Raw genomic sequence first — 16,244 nt, 5'->3', positions numbered from 1 at the left:
CATGATGTCATCCAAGTAACAATGAGCTCCAGACTGACCTTTAAGGATTTCAGACATCATCCTCTGGAAGCAGCTTGGAGCTGAGGCCAGTCCATATGGAACCCTTTTGAAACGAAATAATCCATCATGTGTGATAAACACAGAAAGGTTTCGACTGTCCTCATGCAACGTTACCTGGTGATATGCACTTTGGAGGTCTAACATGGAAAACACTGTTGCTCCACACAGGTTCGCAAACATCTCCTCCATATGCGGAAGAGGAAAGCTGTCCACTACCACTGCCTTGTTAGGCTCACGTAAGTCGACACAGAGCCGAATCCCCCCGTCTTTTTTTCTAGTGACAACTATTGGGAAGACCCACTCAGATGCATCCACAGGCTCGATTACATCCTGTTGTATGTGGTGGCGTTAAGTCCAACTTGATAGAATGTGCAGAGGCAGTTGTCTGGGTAGTGCGTGAGGTTGGCGAGGGCCACAAAGTGTGTAGTGTGGTCTTCGAGAGAGCGATCCCCCTGCTCCAGCAGGAGGATGAGGATGGCAGGGTCATCCATAACAAAAATAAAAACTGACAAAAACCGGAAAACAAACGAGGGGAAACACGTCGCTATACGTTTCTTTTTAGGTCGGTTATTCTGTCATGGTCTGTGGAAACAGGCAGGGATGACAAAGATGACAAGAATTCCAATAAGCACTTTAATACCCACAACAGGTAACATCCAGGCAGGTCACTCACTCACTCACTCACTCACTCACTCACTCACTCACTCACTCACTCACTCACTCACTCACTCACTCACTCACTCACGCACGCACGCACGCACGCACGCACGCACACACGGAGTAACATTCACAATAACCGACAACTCGAACACAATAGACAGGAACTAATATAGGGCGGATAATGAGGGGCAGACAGGTGAGCACAATGAGGTGATTAACTAATAATGAGAACAGGAATAACCAAATATGGACACAGAGGGAGAAACCACAATCAACAGTCCACAGGGGTGTTACATCCAGTGTGTGAATGCCATATTTTGTTATATTGATTAGATAATCATCAAGTGTTCTAAAATAGAAGCAAATGAAGTGTTAGAGTATACATGCTATATAGATATGTATGAAATTTCAATGCTATGGTTTTTATCATTGCAGTGAAATAAAGGATATATTATGCAGGATGACTAGGCCTAGGCTATATCATGCATCCAGGTGATCAAGGGTGATTTATTCTAGGAGAGATTCTTTGAAGACTGACATACATGAGACTAAATAAGTTATTAGCCTACTTATCTGAGATGCTTTCATGAGTCACAGTAAGAGTGTTAAGGCAAATTTTGCAGGAAAAGAGAATAATCTCACATGGCTCAGTTATGTTTTTAGATTTATCTGTTAAGAAATTCTTCTTACAAACGTTTGCATTCTTGATCTTCTATGTGTGTCATTTTTAGGGAGCATGTTTGTTTGTTTCTTGTTTTTACTTATGACACACATTTATACAGTGAGTACACCAGTTCAGACAACTGATGTTAGTGTAGCTTATATTAAGCCAGTTCACGTTTTACGTGAAGAGGATTAATTTGCATTACTAATGAGAGTATCTTATTTGAAAGTATTTTGTGAAACATGCATAATTTGTTTTTAATGAGTTTTTTTCTAAATGAAGTACACTTCCACTGAGGGATGGAACAGGTTTCATAGGGATGGGATGTACACAAGTGTTTTGATGAGAAGACTGCTGGTAGCATGAATATGCAAAGAGGTGAATAAATGAGGGTTTTCTTGAAGGCAGAATTGGGGGCAGCCCTTGTGTGGATGAGACATTGACTTGCAGATGGCAAATTAGGTAGAGGCCAAGAAGAGGGGATGCACTTTTTAAACTCTTGTTTGGTATCATACTTATTTTCTATAACTAAAAAGAGATTTTATCATAAAAATGTTATCATCATAGCTGTCAAGTTAGTCTCTACCACTTGATATTGTCTCATCAGGTTTAAACATGTTTAATATCACTTGAATAATAAAAGTACAATAATGCACTGACAATATGACACTGAAGACTGGTGTAATGGCTTCTGAAAATTCAGTTTTGCCACTACAGGAATAAAAGAGAATGTCTACCCAGAGATGTATCTCTGAGTTTATTAGCTCTACTTCTCTCCTGATTTAGACAAGATGACTTTTTCACTGGAGAAAGCAATATTATGGATGGAGTACTTATATTTTAGCTGGAAGCAATAGTTTAAAGTTACAGCATACAGAGCACTCCATCTGTTGCTATGCTTATGAGGATGAATCTCAATTGTTTATGTGAAGTGATTTACAACTCTGCTCTGCAAGTAAGTAGAATTGTTTCTGAGTTGAGTCAGTTGTGGTCAGACTGCATACCAGAAGCCTTGGCTAGAGAGATTACGAGAAAGTGAAGTGATCAAGTGACAGGACCAGTCAAGTTTTATCGGACTGCTGAGAAAAACAGGTCATTCATTTTTTTGATGTACAAAAATGTAAAAAAATCATTCAGTTACTCTGATAAACACATTTTACAAACATCTGTTTTGCTTAGGATGTTGAATTTCCCACGGTTCTGTTGTCCCATAATATAATATAAATCCAAATTTTATTTCCAGCTGTTTGAAGAATAGATACGGTAAGTGAGAAATCTGGTCTTTTTGTTGAGACTGTGACTGTGACTGTGTCTGAAAGCCTAAGAATGCTGGAAGGTTGCAAGACCACAAGACATATCCAATACTATGTTTGTGTGTCCTCCTGTCTGCTTAAATGCCTTTATTTGGTTGGTTTTTAAAGGGAGCATAGATGTCTCATTCACTGCTTACTGTATGATATCCCACAATTCTGTGTGTGCGGCTTGACAGTTGGTCAAAAAAGAGGTCTAACAGAGCTTTTGAATGGATTACATTTATGAATAAATGTCCATTTCTTTTTTTTTTTTTAAATATAATTTAAACACGCTTTAGAACTCTTTGATTGATGTATGGGATTGTGAATTCTGATTGGTTAAGCCCCTTTCAAAGCTGCTGTAAAATGCAGATAAACATGTAATTGCACAATGTGTATGAATGTATTTATTTTATTTTGTTTTATTTTAGCATCAAGTTAAAAGGTATACTTTTTAAAACACGCCTCAAGTCCAAGCCAGTAATACGGTGTGCCATTTTACTGTGCTCTGTCATGAACACTGGATTTCACCCAACCTTTGTGACAGTCCTTACTTATTCCGTGCCTGTCTTCCTTCCATTTCCTGTTCCTCTCCTCTTTTTCCTTCAGTACCTCCATCATCTGTCTGGTACCTAACAGAACAGAAAATTGCAATTCGCCAGCAATTTTCCCCTTTGTGGAGCATGGATGAAGTGTTCGAAGGAAGGCCTCAATTCTCTCTTAGCCTTATATTTTGCACTGCATCGTAGTCGACAGCCTCCGTGATCCCATCTTTTATTTAACTGTATGTCAGTATGTCACGCTCCTCTTTGTTTAAGCTACTCCTTTATTTATTAATTTTTGTGAACAGAGATAGGTAGTCCATCACCGCTAATGCATACCAGCTAGTATTTCTGATTTATCGCAGGTGTAGTTATAGATCCTACAATTTTCATTCATTTCACTCTCCCCATTGTGCCTTATAGGGTCACTGTTGGTGGAGGGGTACAAATCTGTAACCTTGTCGTCATCCAAAAGTGTGCCTGCTCATCCTCACCCCTTTGTCCTGCCTATCAGAATGCAGTGGCCCCTGCGAGCACATGTGGGGTGGGACTCAGAGGGAGCACGGGCTCATAGGCACTGACTTGTGAATAACCTCTATGTGTTTGTCTAGGAAGCCACCAGAAGCCACAGACATAATAAAGGATGCAGACGGCAGCCTGGCTTTAAATCTCTATACAAAGGAAGGTCCTCTCCAATAGCGCTGTGGTGTGACTAGCACTTAACAAGTGCAGCTTGTGTCTGTTGAGTGGGTGGATGGACTAACACACGCCACGTTTGTGCTTGCGTTCATGTCATCTGGTTATTTCGCATTCTGCAGCTGTCATTTAGCATTTTTACGATTCACAGTGTTTATGTACATGCATAAAGGCTGCTGAGGACACATGTTGACTGAACTGCTCCAGAAGCCTTTAATGACTAGTGAAGATGCAGAGCACTTTAAAATCTTTAACAGAAAGTACAAATATATAAAGGTCATTCAGATTATTAAAATATGTGTACTGACTCTGAATTCTGATTGGATGAGCAGCTTTCAAAGCAGCAAATGCAGATAAACATCACACATTGTGCATGAATATGGAAATTTATGATAAATATATAAATATATATATATATATATATATATATATTTTTTTTTTTTTTTTAATGTTCATTTTAGATTGAGGCTGTGTGTTACAGTGATGTTGTGTATGAATGCGAGAAGTTAGTATAAACCATATATTTGATGGAAGATTATATTTAATTTTATTTTACAAGGATGTGTGTTAGTGATTTTTTGTGTAAATGCAAGGTGTAATGAACTACTGTATATTGCTTGGTGGAAGAGTAGTTTTGTTTTATTTTTTTATTTAATTTAATTTTATTGTAGAATAAGTGTTTAAGCGATTTAACTGTCTTACTGCAATTTGTTTCAATTTTTCCATTCAGAATTGAACCATTTTATTCTATTTAATCCCAACCAATTCATATTCATCATCAATAGCATTAGCAGTATCATTTTTGTTTTTCTCAGTCTTGATCATAATATTATCGGTTTTCTGGACTATATTCCCTGGAGCACTTCCTTGTAAAGATGTTAGCCAAGTCTGCTTAAATTAATAAACGTAAAGTCTTATGCACACAGGCAGCTTTAACAGGTTGGAGGGGCTGCCTGCATGCAAACTGAAGCTGAAGCAGATTGCAGGCATCTGGCATGCCAATGTTGTACAGTTTCCCTCCTTAGTGAGTGAACCTGCTGTAGAAGTCCTCCAGTCCCAGACAAAAGCACTCAATCATGGTATAGTGTTGTGCTGAGGTCGGGGCTTTGGCCCCTGACCTCCATTTCACTCCTGCAAAATATACACTTGGGGTGCTGGCAGTATAAGTTTATTACAATCCTTAAATCAACCTACACACAATGTTGCGATGCAGGGAGAGAAAGCTTTGATTTTTTGGTTTTTAAAAGGAGCAGCTGTTAGGAGTGACATTTATATGTCCAAGTTCACCAAAAGTTTACCATAATTTATATATCTTCATCTAAATACTTTTATAGTGGCCCCAAAAAGTATTTGGACAACCAACTGGTTTTCAAAGTAATTTTTAGATGACATTCAGTTTCACCTAGAAGAGTAACCACAGTTGAATTTCATCACATTAACTATGAATATTAGTTCATAGTTAGTTAAATTTATATGTAGTTAGTTATCGAATGCACTGACTTTCAGCATTCATATATTAGCTTTAGTGTCCAGTATAATTTGGGACCACTGCAGTGTTATTGTTTATATACTAGTATAGTATTTATTAATGTTTTGAATTAGCTTTTATTTGTATATTTTTAGTTTTCATTTTAGATTTAGTTTAAATTTTAGTTATTTTGTTGTGAGCTTTTGTAATTTTTTTATTAGCTTTTATATTTATTTGTATATTTATATTTAAATATTTATATTCATTAAATATTTATAATAACTTTTTATTTCAGTTTTAGTTCATATTTGTATATTTATTGTTGCTGTTGTTGTGCTATACCTAGTTATATAGATATGGCATCAGTATTGTACATGTGTCAAAGAAATATGCTTTTTTTCATGAAACATTTAATTTACATAGTTCAGAGTGTTAAATACTGGTAATTATAATATATGCCAACATGTGGGCTGTGTTGCCGCCTCTGGTTATTACTTGCATCATACTGTGTTGCATATGATTGACAAGCTAATCAACTATAAATTAAGCCAAGCTTTTGCTTTGTGAATGGAGAATATTTATGCACAAGCTCTGAAAATATAATCAGTCTGCTAATTTAACCAGAATGCAGCATGAACAAAACCAGGATGTTTTCAGCAGCTGTGTTGTCATGTTGCTGACTTTTCTTGCAGGACCCGAGCTTTGCAGCCTTCCTTCTTGGCAAGCTCCAGACTCTGGGATGGCCTCCGAGGGGCTGTGGTGCCCAGAGCAGCTGTGAAGGGTGTGGAACCCCCCTTCACCACCTGAGGCGCCTGGCACTCCATTCTGCCCTGGGGCTGGCGTTCGACGACATGCCTGACCTGCAGCCCGGACCCCTTTCTGGCCTGCTGCCACCACGTGTGGCATCTCACAGTTCCATCTCACCCTCTGCTTCCTGGGAATGGCCCACACAGTGTTCTCCACTTTCTAGCAGTCAAAAACTCACCGGGCAACCATGTGGTCTGCAGTCTAGGGAGAAAATGCAGGAAATGGGTTGGAATCAAGATGGAGCAGCGAGAGTGGGTGGCAAACGAACCTGTTTGGCCACTGTGACTTCACTTCCTCTACATGCACAACACTACCTGGAGGGAGTGTGGCGTGTGACAAGCACCTCAGACCATCTTCGCTCATTGGTAAGAGTAGCTATAGCATGACTATACGTTATATATCCAAACTGAATATTCTACTTTTGAAGCAAAAAAGTATTTACTGTGAATGTGCTGGTTGGAAAGCATCTTTCTTAGGAAGTATTTCAACCTTTTATGATCAGGAGTGTAGCAATGATCTGAAAGTGGGAGGGACACAAATGAGCTGGGTTTATAAATAATAATTATGTTGCATCAATGTAATTAATATTTAATAGACCAACTAGTCATGTTTGATTTGTTGAAATGCAAGCATTTGGCAGGAACTGCCTGAAAAAAAAAACTCTTTGTAAGCAAGTAAATTAAATAAATAAAATTAGTAAATAAACTACTGTTTGGGGTTGGTAAGATTTTTTTGTAAATGTTTTTGTAAGAAGTCCACAAGCACATGGAAAAGTATACGTTGTGACTTGTGGTAAATTTATTAGGCTTCATATGAATTTATTTGTTAAAAAATACAGTAATATTGTGAAATATCATTACAGTTTAAAATAGCTATTTTCTATTTTAATGTATTTTACTGTGATGGAAATGCAGAATTTTCAGCATTATTACTACAGTCTTCAGTGTCCTTCAGAAATCATTTTAATATGCTGATTTGATGTTCAGGAAACATTTTGTTTTATAATCAGTGTTGAAAACAATTGTGCTGCTTAATGTTTGTGGACATCATTATTTTTAAGGCTTCTTTGACAATTAGAAGGTCTTAAAAACAACATTTAATTGTAGTACTATAGAAATCTTTTGTAACATTATAAATGTCTTTACTTTCACTTTTGATCAATTTAATGAATCGTTGGTGAATAAAGGTATTCATTTATTTAAAACAATTACTAACCTCAAACTTTTATTGATTGATTGATTGATTTCTACTTTAACAAATTTCTTAAAGTGTTCAAGTGGCTATATATCAAAATCTTAGTAAAGTTAATAGTACAAACTGTAACTCCTGCAAGAAGTTCACAGAGAATGTCTCTGGTGGTCCTTGGGTCCAATTGGATTCCAAGGCCACTCTCTGGGCTGTTTCTGCTGAGGCCCTTTTGGGCCACAAAGCACATCATGGTTGCATTGCAAATATACAAGTCTTTGTGATTATGGCCTAGTGATTTTTTTATGGTTTTACCTTGAGCAGAATTATTTATTAGCTTTCATAAAGGAGTCCCTCATCACAGGGTTTATGTGACTATATTTATGCCATTATGGAGCTTATGTCCAGTTCAGGGCTGAGGATCAGGCTGTCGTGACAGGACTCAAGTACCCTTCTCAAAGAGAATAAGATATTAGCTTTTTGATAATGCCTGTCTCAATCAGATGGTAGTGTTCTGGCTTAAGGTGACTTAAACAAACAGAATGGTTTAAAGGTAAACATAATATATTACAGATGTTTTTCAAATATGAGATGCCTTTTTAGGAGTTGCTTCAAGGTTATCATGTTGTAAAAAGGTGTGTGGCACATCAGAAAGTCAAAAAGGACAAAATTCCACAACCACAGATGTAAATGCTCATTGAAAAGAAACAGTAACAATTTTAATATTTCAACTTTGATATGATTGTGTGCTGCTGAGTGACTTAGCATTAGCCAGACATTATTATCAGGTTGATTAGCTGCTGCCTGTCTCGTATTGGCCTTCTCAGTTCTACTTGACCTTCACGTCAGGAGATTGAGCATTAAGTCATCTTGATATGGAATGCAATTTGATAGGCATTTGGATGGCTCGCGGTGACCCCATTGTCACAGATGAGCCATTTGTCATGGCTGATGCTTAGAGAGATGAATAAGATTAAAAAACTTAAGCACTGTGAATGTGAGTTACCCCTAGTTTTATGCACTTGAAGGACGGAGACATGTTTGAGTGTTATGTTTAAAGGATGCAGATGTGCTTGTTAGTACACATCCTTCTCTTGTCAGTAGTAATTTGGAATGTCAAGGTTTCCGTGGAAATGCAGCATTCAAGCCATAAAGTATTGACTGGAGAGAGTGACCTTGCATGCATAGAATTTGTTCAGTCAATTTCTCAATAGATAATTAGTTCTGAATATTCAAACTAGGAAAATTGTATGGTACCTGTCATCATATGTTAATATTTACATAGATGATTTACTATAGTAAATCATACTGAGCAGGACGTGGGGGGATTTCTCATAATTCTTTGTGGCTGTATAATACGCATATAAAAGCCTGTTTTTATATCATTATCATTAGTATTATTATTTTATATTATTGGTAATGTAGTGTAAAATAGTGTGTTGTCTATTTAATTGTATTCTATTTTATTTGGTTATTTAGTGTGAAATAGTGTGCTGTCTGTAGTTATTTTATTTTAGTTTATTTTGTTATTTAGTGTAAAAGTGAGTTGTCTGTATTTATTGTAATGGTTAGTGTTAACAGTCTGAACCTATTTTTTTATTTTGTTTTGTTTTGTAGTGTGAAGTAGTTTGTTGTCTGTTGGCAGTTATTGTTCCCTTGAGCTTTATGCATTTATGCATCATGAATCTCTATAATAAGTTATGGATGCATGCAAATTCATCAAGCTTAGTAATGTAACAACCCCCTAAAGTCCTTCATATTTTTATATCCAGTCATGATTACTATGACTGGACCCTCAGGTTGAAAAATCCTGGATATAAAATATTGTTACAAAAATAGAAAAAAACAGTGTGTAAAATATTGTAAGTAAGTATAACATACAACTCTTGACGAAAGATGGGCTCACTGCCATCATGTTTATTGGAATGAATCACTGTGTATGTATGTTTTTTGACGTCAACAAGTTTGCATTTGGTAGTCCTTCTGTATCACCTCTGCATAAGTATATTGTAGTAAAGAAAGGCAGACTGGCCCTGTGTCAAAGAAACACAACAGATGCTGTCTTCCCCCTCATCTTACAGAGTTTGAAAAGCAATTAGACCTTGAAAGTCACAGCACATCCAAACCACACAGCAACACAAGGCTGTAGGTACCCTGGAGAACATTTCCACCCTTGAAGACAAAGACATTGCACCATGAATTTCAATAGAGCCATATTTGACAAAGTGTTTTGTCCTTTTTTTATTCATAAAGGTGTTTTTTCACGCGCCGTTTTGTATACTTCAGCACTGTGCACACCATATCCTATAATACACCTTTAGCAAACTGCAAAGCTGTGTCAGGAAAGCAGGGATGGAAATTCATATCTTTCATCTATACATCCCACTTAGTATAATACCAGCTTGGAGCCAGCTAGAGGCATCCAGCCCATGTGTTTCTGTAGTGTAGGACAGGCCTCATCAGCTTGTCCTCAGGCCTAAGTGCCACCCGCAGCCCACTAATGGGCCTCCTCTGGCAGTCAGGCTCTTTTAAGGCCTTGAGGAGGCCCACACACGCTTTATTTGAATGTGTGGAGGGAGCCAAAAGTGCAAATTGTCAACAGATGGGACTGCAGTCTCACCTGGGGTGAAAAAATGGTACCTGACGTCCATCTGGGATGGCTGTCTGCTAGACTGCACATGCTGCCCTGCTTTAACTTGGCAGTGGTTTCATTCTGTGAAGGACGTTAAGGGCCTCTTCTGCAACACTCAAAAACAGCAGATCGAATTTAACAATTAAATTTTCTTTCCTGTCCTGTCATGCAGTGGAGAATCACTCATTACTTACAGTGATTCTTTTTGTAGCAATGCAGTAAGGTTTTATTTGAGTTGGTAGCAGGGTTTAAGGGTTTATAAATTGTTTTTGTGGCCAGCAGATTGCTGTTGTCTGACAACATTTAATATAAGCTGATAATTAATAGTGTTTCAGAGGGGCTGCTCTCTCCTGTCATCACTTGTGCTAGTGAATGCTCTATAAATGTCAAAGTTAAAGTCCAATGTGACCTCTTTGCTGTCACTGAGCTCCATCTGCTGCTGGGTTTTATTGGAACACAGCTGTGCCCATCTAACACACTCTTGTGAGCCTGTGTGTGTGTGTGTGTGTGTGTGTGTGTGTGTGTGTGTGAGAGAGAGAGAGAGAGAGAGCGTGCGCGCGCAATGTTGCACTATGAAATGGAAAGCTTTGTATTGAAATGTTGACTACAGGGGAAGGTCATTATGCAATTTACCTTAATTTGACAAACTCAAATGGATTGTCATGGCTGTTATACAAATAGCAAATTTGTATTTGTATTCACTCAAGACATTTACTTAAAATACACTGTTCAGTTTGGGGTCAAGAAGATTCATTACTCCAGTCTTCAGTGTGACATGATCCTTCAGAATTTACTGATTTGGTGCTCAAGAATTTTTTTTTTTTATTATTATCAACAGTTATCAGCAGCTTAATGTTTTTTTGTAGAAACCGTGATACATTTTCTCAGGATTCTCTCATGAATATAAAGTAAAAAAAAAAAGCATTCATTTGAAATACTGTAGAAATCATTGGCTTTAATTTCACTTTTGATCAATTTATTGCAATCCTTGCTGAATAGAAGTATTAATTTCTTTCTAATAAAATCTTACTAATCCCAAACTTTTAAACCGTACAATGAGGTAAATAAATTCAACTAAAAAAATCCATGTAAGCTTGCCTAACACACACACACACACACATGTTTCAATGATCACAGCCTGTCCATTCTGATCTCAAATCGTCCCTCTTTCGGCATCCTTCTGGGCTCTAATTCAATTCAATTCAATTCAATTCAATTCAATTTCAATTCAAGTTTATTTGTATAGCGCTTTTCATGATACAAATCGTTGCAAAGCAGCTTTACAGAAAATTAAGTTTTTACAATATATTTAGTAGTAGCTTGTCAGTGGTGACTGTGTCAAATTTATGTACATATGGCAGAAATGTATGGTAAGATTCAGTTAATGACGTAATCAAACAGATGATGAACACTACTAACAGCAATGATTATATGTTGCAATCAAACTTGTAGCAAAATTTGGTAATTTATGTTGTTTCAGAGTTGGCATCGTCTGAGGTCCTCTAAAGGGGGTTTGCATCATCTCTTCTCAGGTGTTCGGTCATCTCAGGTCTTTGTAAGGGCTGGATCCAATAATTGTGGACCCTGACATGAGGCTGTAATTACGGCTGGAGTGAAGGGAGGTAGATTAGCACACAGCCATGGTGGGTGTTTGAGACGAGTCTCTCTGGAGCAGAAGACCCTGCATGTGTATGCGAGAGATTTTTCTGTGCTCGTTATCTCTACATCAAGCTGTCAGCAGATCACAGCTATTCCACTTTTCCCAGATTCTGTACCTACTCATGACTTCTCATTTCCCCTCGGTCCTTGTGCATTTATGAGTACATGTGTGTATGCGTGTGCTGTCATGTACTACTTGCTCTGTTTTTTTTTAGGTGGAAAATTCTAATTAAAACTTACATCACAAACACATGTACATAGGGAGGATGCAAAGATTAAAGGGGTGGTTCATTGCGATTTCACTTTTTTAACGTTAGTTAGTGTGTAATGTTGCTGTTTGAGCATAAACAATATCTGCAAAGTTACGAAGCTGAAAGTTCAATGCAAACGGAGATATCGTCTTTTAAAATTCTGGCAGTTTAATGCCTACAAAAACAGCTGGTAGGGACTACAACAGGTTACTTCCCGGGTTCGTGACATCACAAACCCAGATAAACCCCGCCCTCGGGAAAAGGCAGCAAAGGGGGCGAGGCCATGCTGCGCTGCTTTATAGAAGAGGAAGAGAAAACTAGAACGTAAAAATCTATTCATATATGAATCGCGATTCTGTCTTCTAACGATTCTAATGGATTCACAAGTTTCAAAATCGATGTTCTAAAGCAGCGGTTCTTAATAATGTTCCTCGCGTCCCCCTGCTCTACATCTCTCTGGAATCAATCTCTCACGCACTAGAGGCGGTTTAGCCAATCACAACACACTGGGCTAGCTAACCAATCAGAGCCCATCGCCTATTTCTGAGAGAGGGACTTCATAAAAGCAGGACATTTATCAGCGCGTTTCTCAGAGAAGGGACAGAGCAGTGTGGAATAAAGGTAAATTATGTGAAAAATAATGCGTTTTTTAAAAAACTAAGCATTAACACATGTTAGACTGCACCCCATAAACACAATCAAGCCTAGAAAAAAAACACTGAACCACCCCTTTAAGTTATTTTAAGATGTATAGCTGCCAGATCTGTGTTCGTTTCATGTGCCTCATGCAACTTTATTTTTATTTGAGGGGACAACAGTGAGTGTCCTGGCTTAATTGGTGCCCTAGATGAAATAACACATAAACGAAGAGGTCATTTAGAAAATTATTGGTTCATTGTGAATGCAGAATTTGTTAGACTAGTATTGACATTTTAAATTTAGTAAGCCTGGGAAGTGGAACTTTTGTTCAAATCCAAACCTAATATGTAATGTTTATTGTACACTTTAAAAAACAAACAAACAAACAAACAAAAAACGAACTAAATTATCTATCCATATACTGTATATGGTAAAAAACTAAATGCTTTAGCATCACATTATATGTAATTTTACTGTAGAATACTGAAAATGTATGGTTTCTGCAAGGAAAAACTGTGAATTAACACATCATTTACAGTGAAAAACAGTAAAAGGACATTCGCAGAAGTCCCTGTGTGACATATCACATGTGATTTATATTTTATATAAATTATATTGTATAATTAGGATGTTTTGTCTTACATTTTCTGTTATTTAGTTAATGTTTATTGCATTATTTTAATGTTACAGTATGTGTTATCCTGATTGTGTGACCCTGTGCTCCATCTATCTGTGGTTATTAGTTGTGATTTATGGACAGAGCATTACAGTGAATGACTAGCGCTCTTCCACCCTCAATACCATGAGGTGAGACCCTTGAGCAAGGCACTGAACCCCCAACTGCTCCCTGGGTGCCGCAACACATGGCTGCCCAATGCTCTGGGTGTGTGCTCACTACTCACTGCTGTGTGTGTGCACTTGGATGGGTTAAATGCAGAGCACAAATTCGGAGTATGGGACACCATACTTGGCTACATGTCACTTTCACATTCACATGTTTTAAGCAACTTGAGAGTGGGTTGTGCTTGTGCAACTCAATTATCAAAGATACAAATATTTATTGAAGTTGTATTACAAATGACTGGGCTTAGAAGTCTGAAGGGGCTTGAATGAGCATGACGCTATCTGTTTGGTCCTTGTACCTTTAGGAAGACTAATTTCTCACTTTGTGAAAGCTCACTAGCTGCTCTTACAATAATAGGTGCATTTGATCTGGAGCTTCTTATTAAACTCCTCAAGGACAGTTCCTGGAATGCCTCTCTCAAGAGTACAGATTTCTAGTATTTTTTAGTCAGCTTGTGAACTTTGCTAGGTTTCCATCAGCCAGTAGCCTAACACCACTGAATTTATGTGAAAAAGATACCCATAAAGTGCGGATGATAGGAGTTATAGCAGTTATTAAGAGAAAATGGTTTTGCCATATTTATCATTACCACTGAGAAATGGCTTCACGTTTAGTTCAAGGCTGCTTGGCTGAATTCACATTACTTCTGCATGAGTAGTTGTTGTCTTTTTGACACCAGTATTTGCTAAGTATCCCACAGGATTTCATTATTTTACAGCAGGCTGTGCTTGTGGTAGTATGGAATATGTTTGTAATCCTGTTAGCCAAAGACTGAACGTTGTGAAAAAGCTGTAAGAAACACTCTTCAGCAACCTTCTCTCCTCCAGACACAATCATGTCATGACCACAGTGTTTATCCAGTATAAACTAGAACAAAGACACATTTAATCAACAGGGTGGTGAAAGGATTATATGTAAAGGTTTTTTGTTGTTGTTACCATTTCATCACTCTTTAACAGTGATGGCATGTATCACAGTAGAATTGTGGGGGATTAATCCTTGGGTTTGCTTCATTTTGGAACAAAAAAACTATTTAGGATGGCTATAATATGTATATATCTAAGTATATAAGAATATATATATATATATATATATATGAAAACATTTTCTTGAGGAGCTAATTTAATCCTCAGATGATTCGTTCTACTGCAGTCTTCTCCATAACGCCATCCATCTGATGTTTACCCCCTAGTCCTCAGTTATGATGGTTCATTTGCATTGATCACCACCTCTATATATTTATATTTTGTTGCATATGTTTTCTACACACTTTTTCTGGTCATACTTAAAGTCATAGTACACCCAAAAATAAATGTTCTGTCATCATTTTCTCACCCTCATGTTATTCCAAACCCAACCCATTACTTTCTTCTGAGGAACACAAAAGCAGATGTTTGGCAAAACTTCACAATTGATCATGCGAGTTGCAAGAATGGTGGCATCACTGATGTGGAATATAACACTATGGACTATGTTTTTGTCTTTTTGAAAAGAGCAGCATGAACATTCTTCTATAAATCTCCTTTTGTGTTACACATAATAAAAAAGTCAAATGAGTTGGAATGGCATTAGAATTTCACTTCACAAAGACAAAACTTTCATTATTGAGTGAATTATTCCTTTGAATGGAGATTAGAGCTGAGATGAGGGTCAATGCCACTCTCTGAACTCTAATAGCCATATCCATACCTCTGTGAGCAGACTGCACTGGAAAACAATGTTTGCCCCTCTCCCTCTTTCTCCTTCTCTCTCTATCGTCTTCTCTCTGTCCCAGTGGATGATCAGATTGCAGCGCTGGCTGCTCTGGTGCGCTCTGAGCTTGAATGTGACCACGTGCTACACACATTTATGTCACTGTGTCACCAGCCAGAGAAACAGATTCCTGGAGTTGTGTGTGTGTGTGTGTGTGTGTGTGTTTTCCATACAGTGAAAGTCAGTGTTGTTTTTGAACTCATTGAGTTTTATTGAATAGACAAAATAGTTGAAATTGTCTTCAGAATATCTTCCAGTGTTTTCCGTGAAAGAAAGTAAGTCATACAGGGTTGGAACAACATGACGGTGAGTAAATGATGACAGAATTTTATTTTTGGGTGAATTATCCAGAGTCTCTTTAAGGCAACATTTACTAAACTGTTTGTTCTTTTGTGATTTATTTCCCAACAGAGTCCTACTGTAGAGAAGGACAGTTCTGCAACTGTAGCTTCCAGGTCCAGTCAGGCCAGTGCTGTACCCTTGGTTTCTCCATTGGATCATAAACCGATCCACAATGACCAGCCAGCCATCCCAGCAGCACCCCAAACCAGCTCAGCAGCCTCATTCTTCCTCAGGTAAGCCTAACAGCCTGTTGGGAATGTGTTTTTCACAGTGCACTGCCATCAATTCGGCTTATCGTGCTCTGTGGATCCCAGTTTCAATAGGGCCTTTCGCACCGCTTTAGTTCCAGAACTAAATGTACAGTACTGGGACGATTTTGCGCGAACTATTTCCCAGTACCATTTAAAGGGTTGCATTCGCACCGACAGTGTGTACTAAGAAGTGACGTAAGCTGGTCGACAGCGTCATCATTTGATGGTTAGACCCTGCACAGACTCCTGGTTAGGAGCTAATTTGGTTCTCGAAAAAGGCAGTCTGGTACTAAAATCGCACCCAGTTCCAGCGGTGTGAAAACGCCAAAAAGTGGGTAGTTCCCAGGGGTGTGAAGTAACGAATTACAAATACTCACGTTACAGTAATTAAGTAGTTTTTATCAGTAATTGTACTTTTTTGAGTAGTTTAAAAATTGTGTACTTTTACTTTTACTTGAGTACATTTTAAGTGATGTATCGGTACTTTTACTCTGCTATTT

General features: G+C 37.8%; 1 protein-coding gene across 1 annotated transcript in view; it reads left to right on the top strand.

The window, feature by feature from the left end:
* Positions 1 to 202: 202 nt before the first annotated feature.
* kif26aa (kinesin family member 26Aa) overlaps positions 203 to 16,244 on the top strand; it is a 61,253-nt gene continuing 45,211 nt past the window's right edge. The window contains exons 1-6 of the mRNA XM_016459993.1: positions 203 to 296; positions 3,642 to 3,762; positions 3,830 to 3,903; positions 4,841 to 4,938; positions 6,075 to 6,554; positions 15,563 to 15,726. Coding sequence (XP_016315479.1) covers positions 203 to 296; positions 3,642 to 3,762; positions 3,830 to 3,903; positions 4,841 to 4,938; positions 6,075 to 6,554; positions 15,563 to 15,726 — 1,031 coding nt within the window. The remainder of the gene's footprint in view (positions 297 to 3,641; positions 3,763 to 3,829; positions 3,904 to 4,840; positions 4,939 to 6,074; positions 6,555 to 15,562; positions 15,727 to 16,244) is intronic.

The sequence above is a fragment of the Sinocyclocheilus anshuiensis genome, unplaced genomic scaffold (assembly GCF_001515605.1).
Source record: "Sinocyclocheilus anshuiensis isolate Anshui unplaced genomic scaffold, SAMN03320099.WGS_v1.1 scaffold1341, whole genome shotgun sequence".
Taxonomy (NCBI): Eukaryota; Metazoa; Chordata; class Actinopteri; order Cypriniformes; family Cyprinidae; genus Sinocyclocheilus; species Sinocyclocheilus anshuiensis.
The sequence above is the reverse complement of the archived record's forward strand: the minus strand, read 5'-3'. Positions and strand labels throughout refer to the sequence as shown.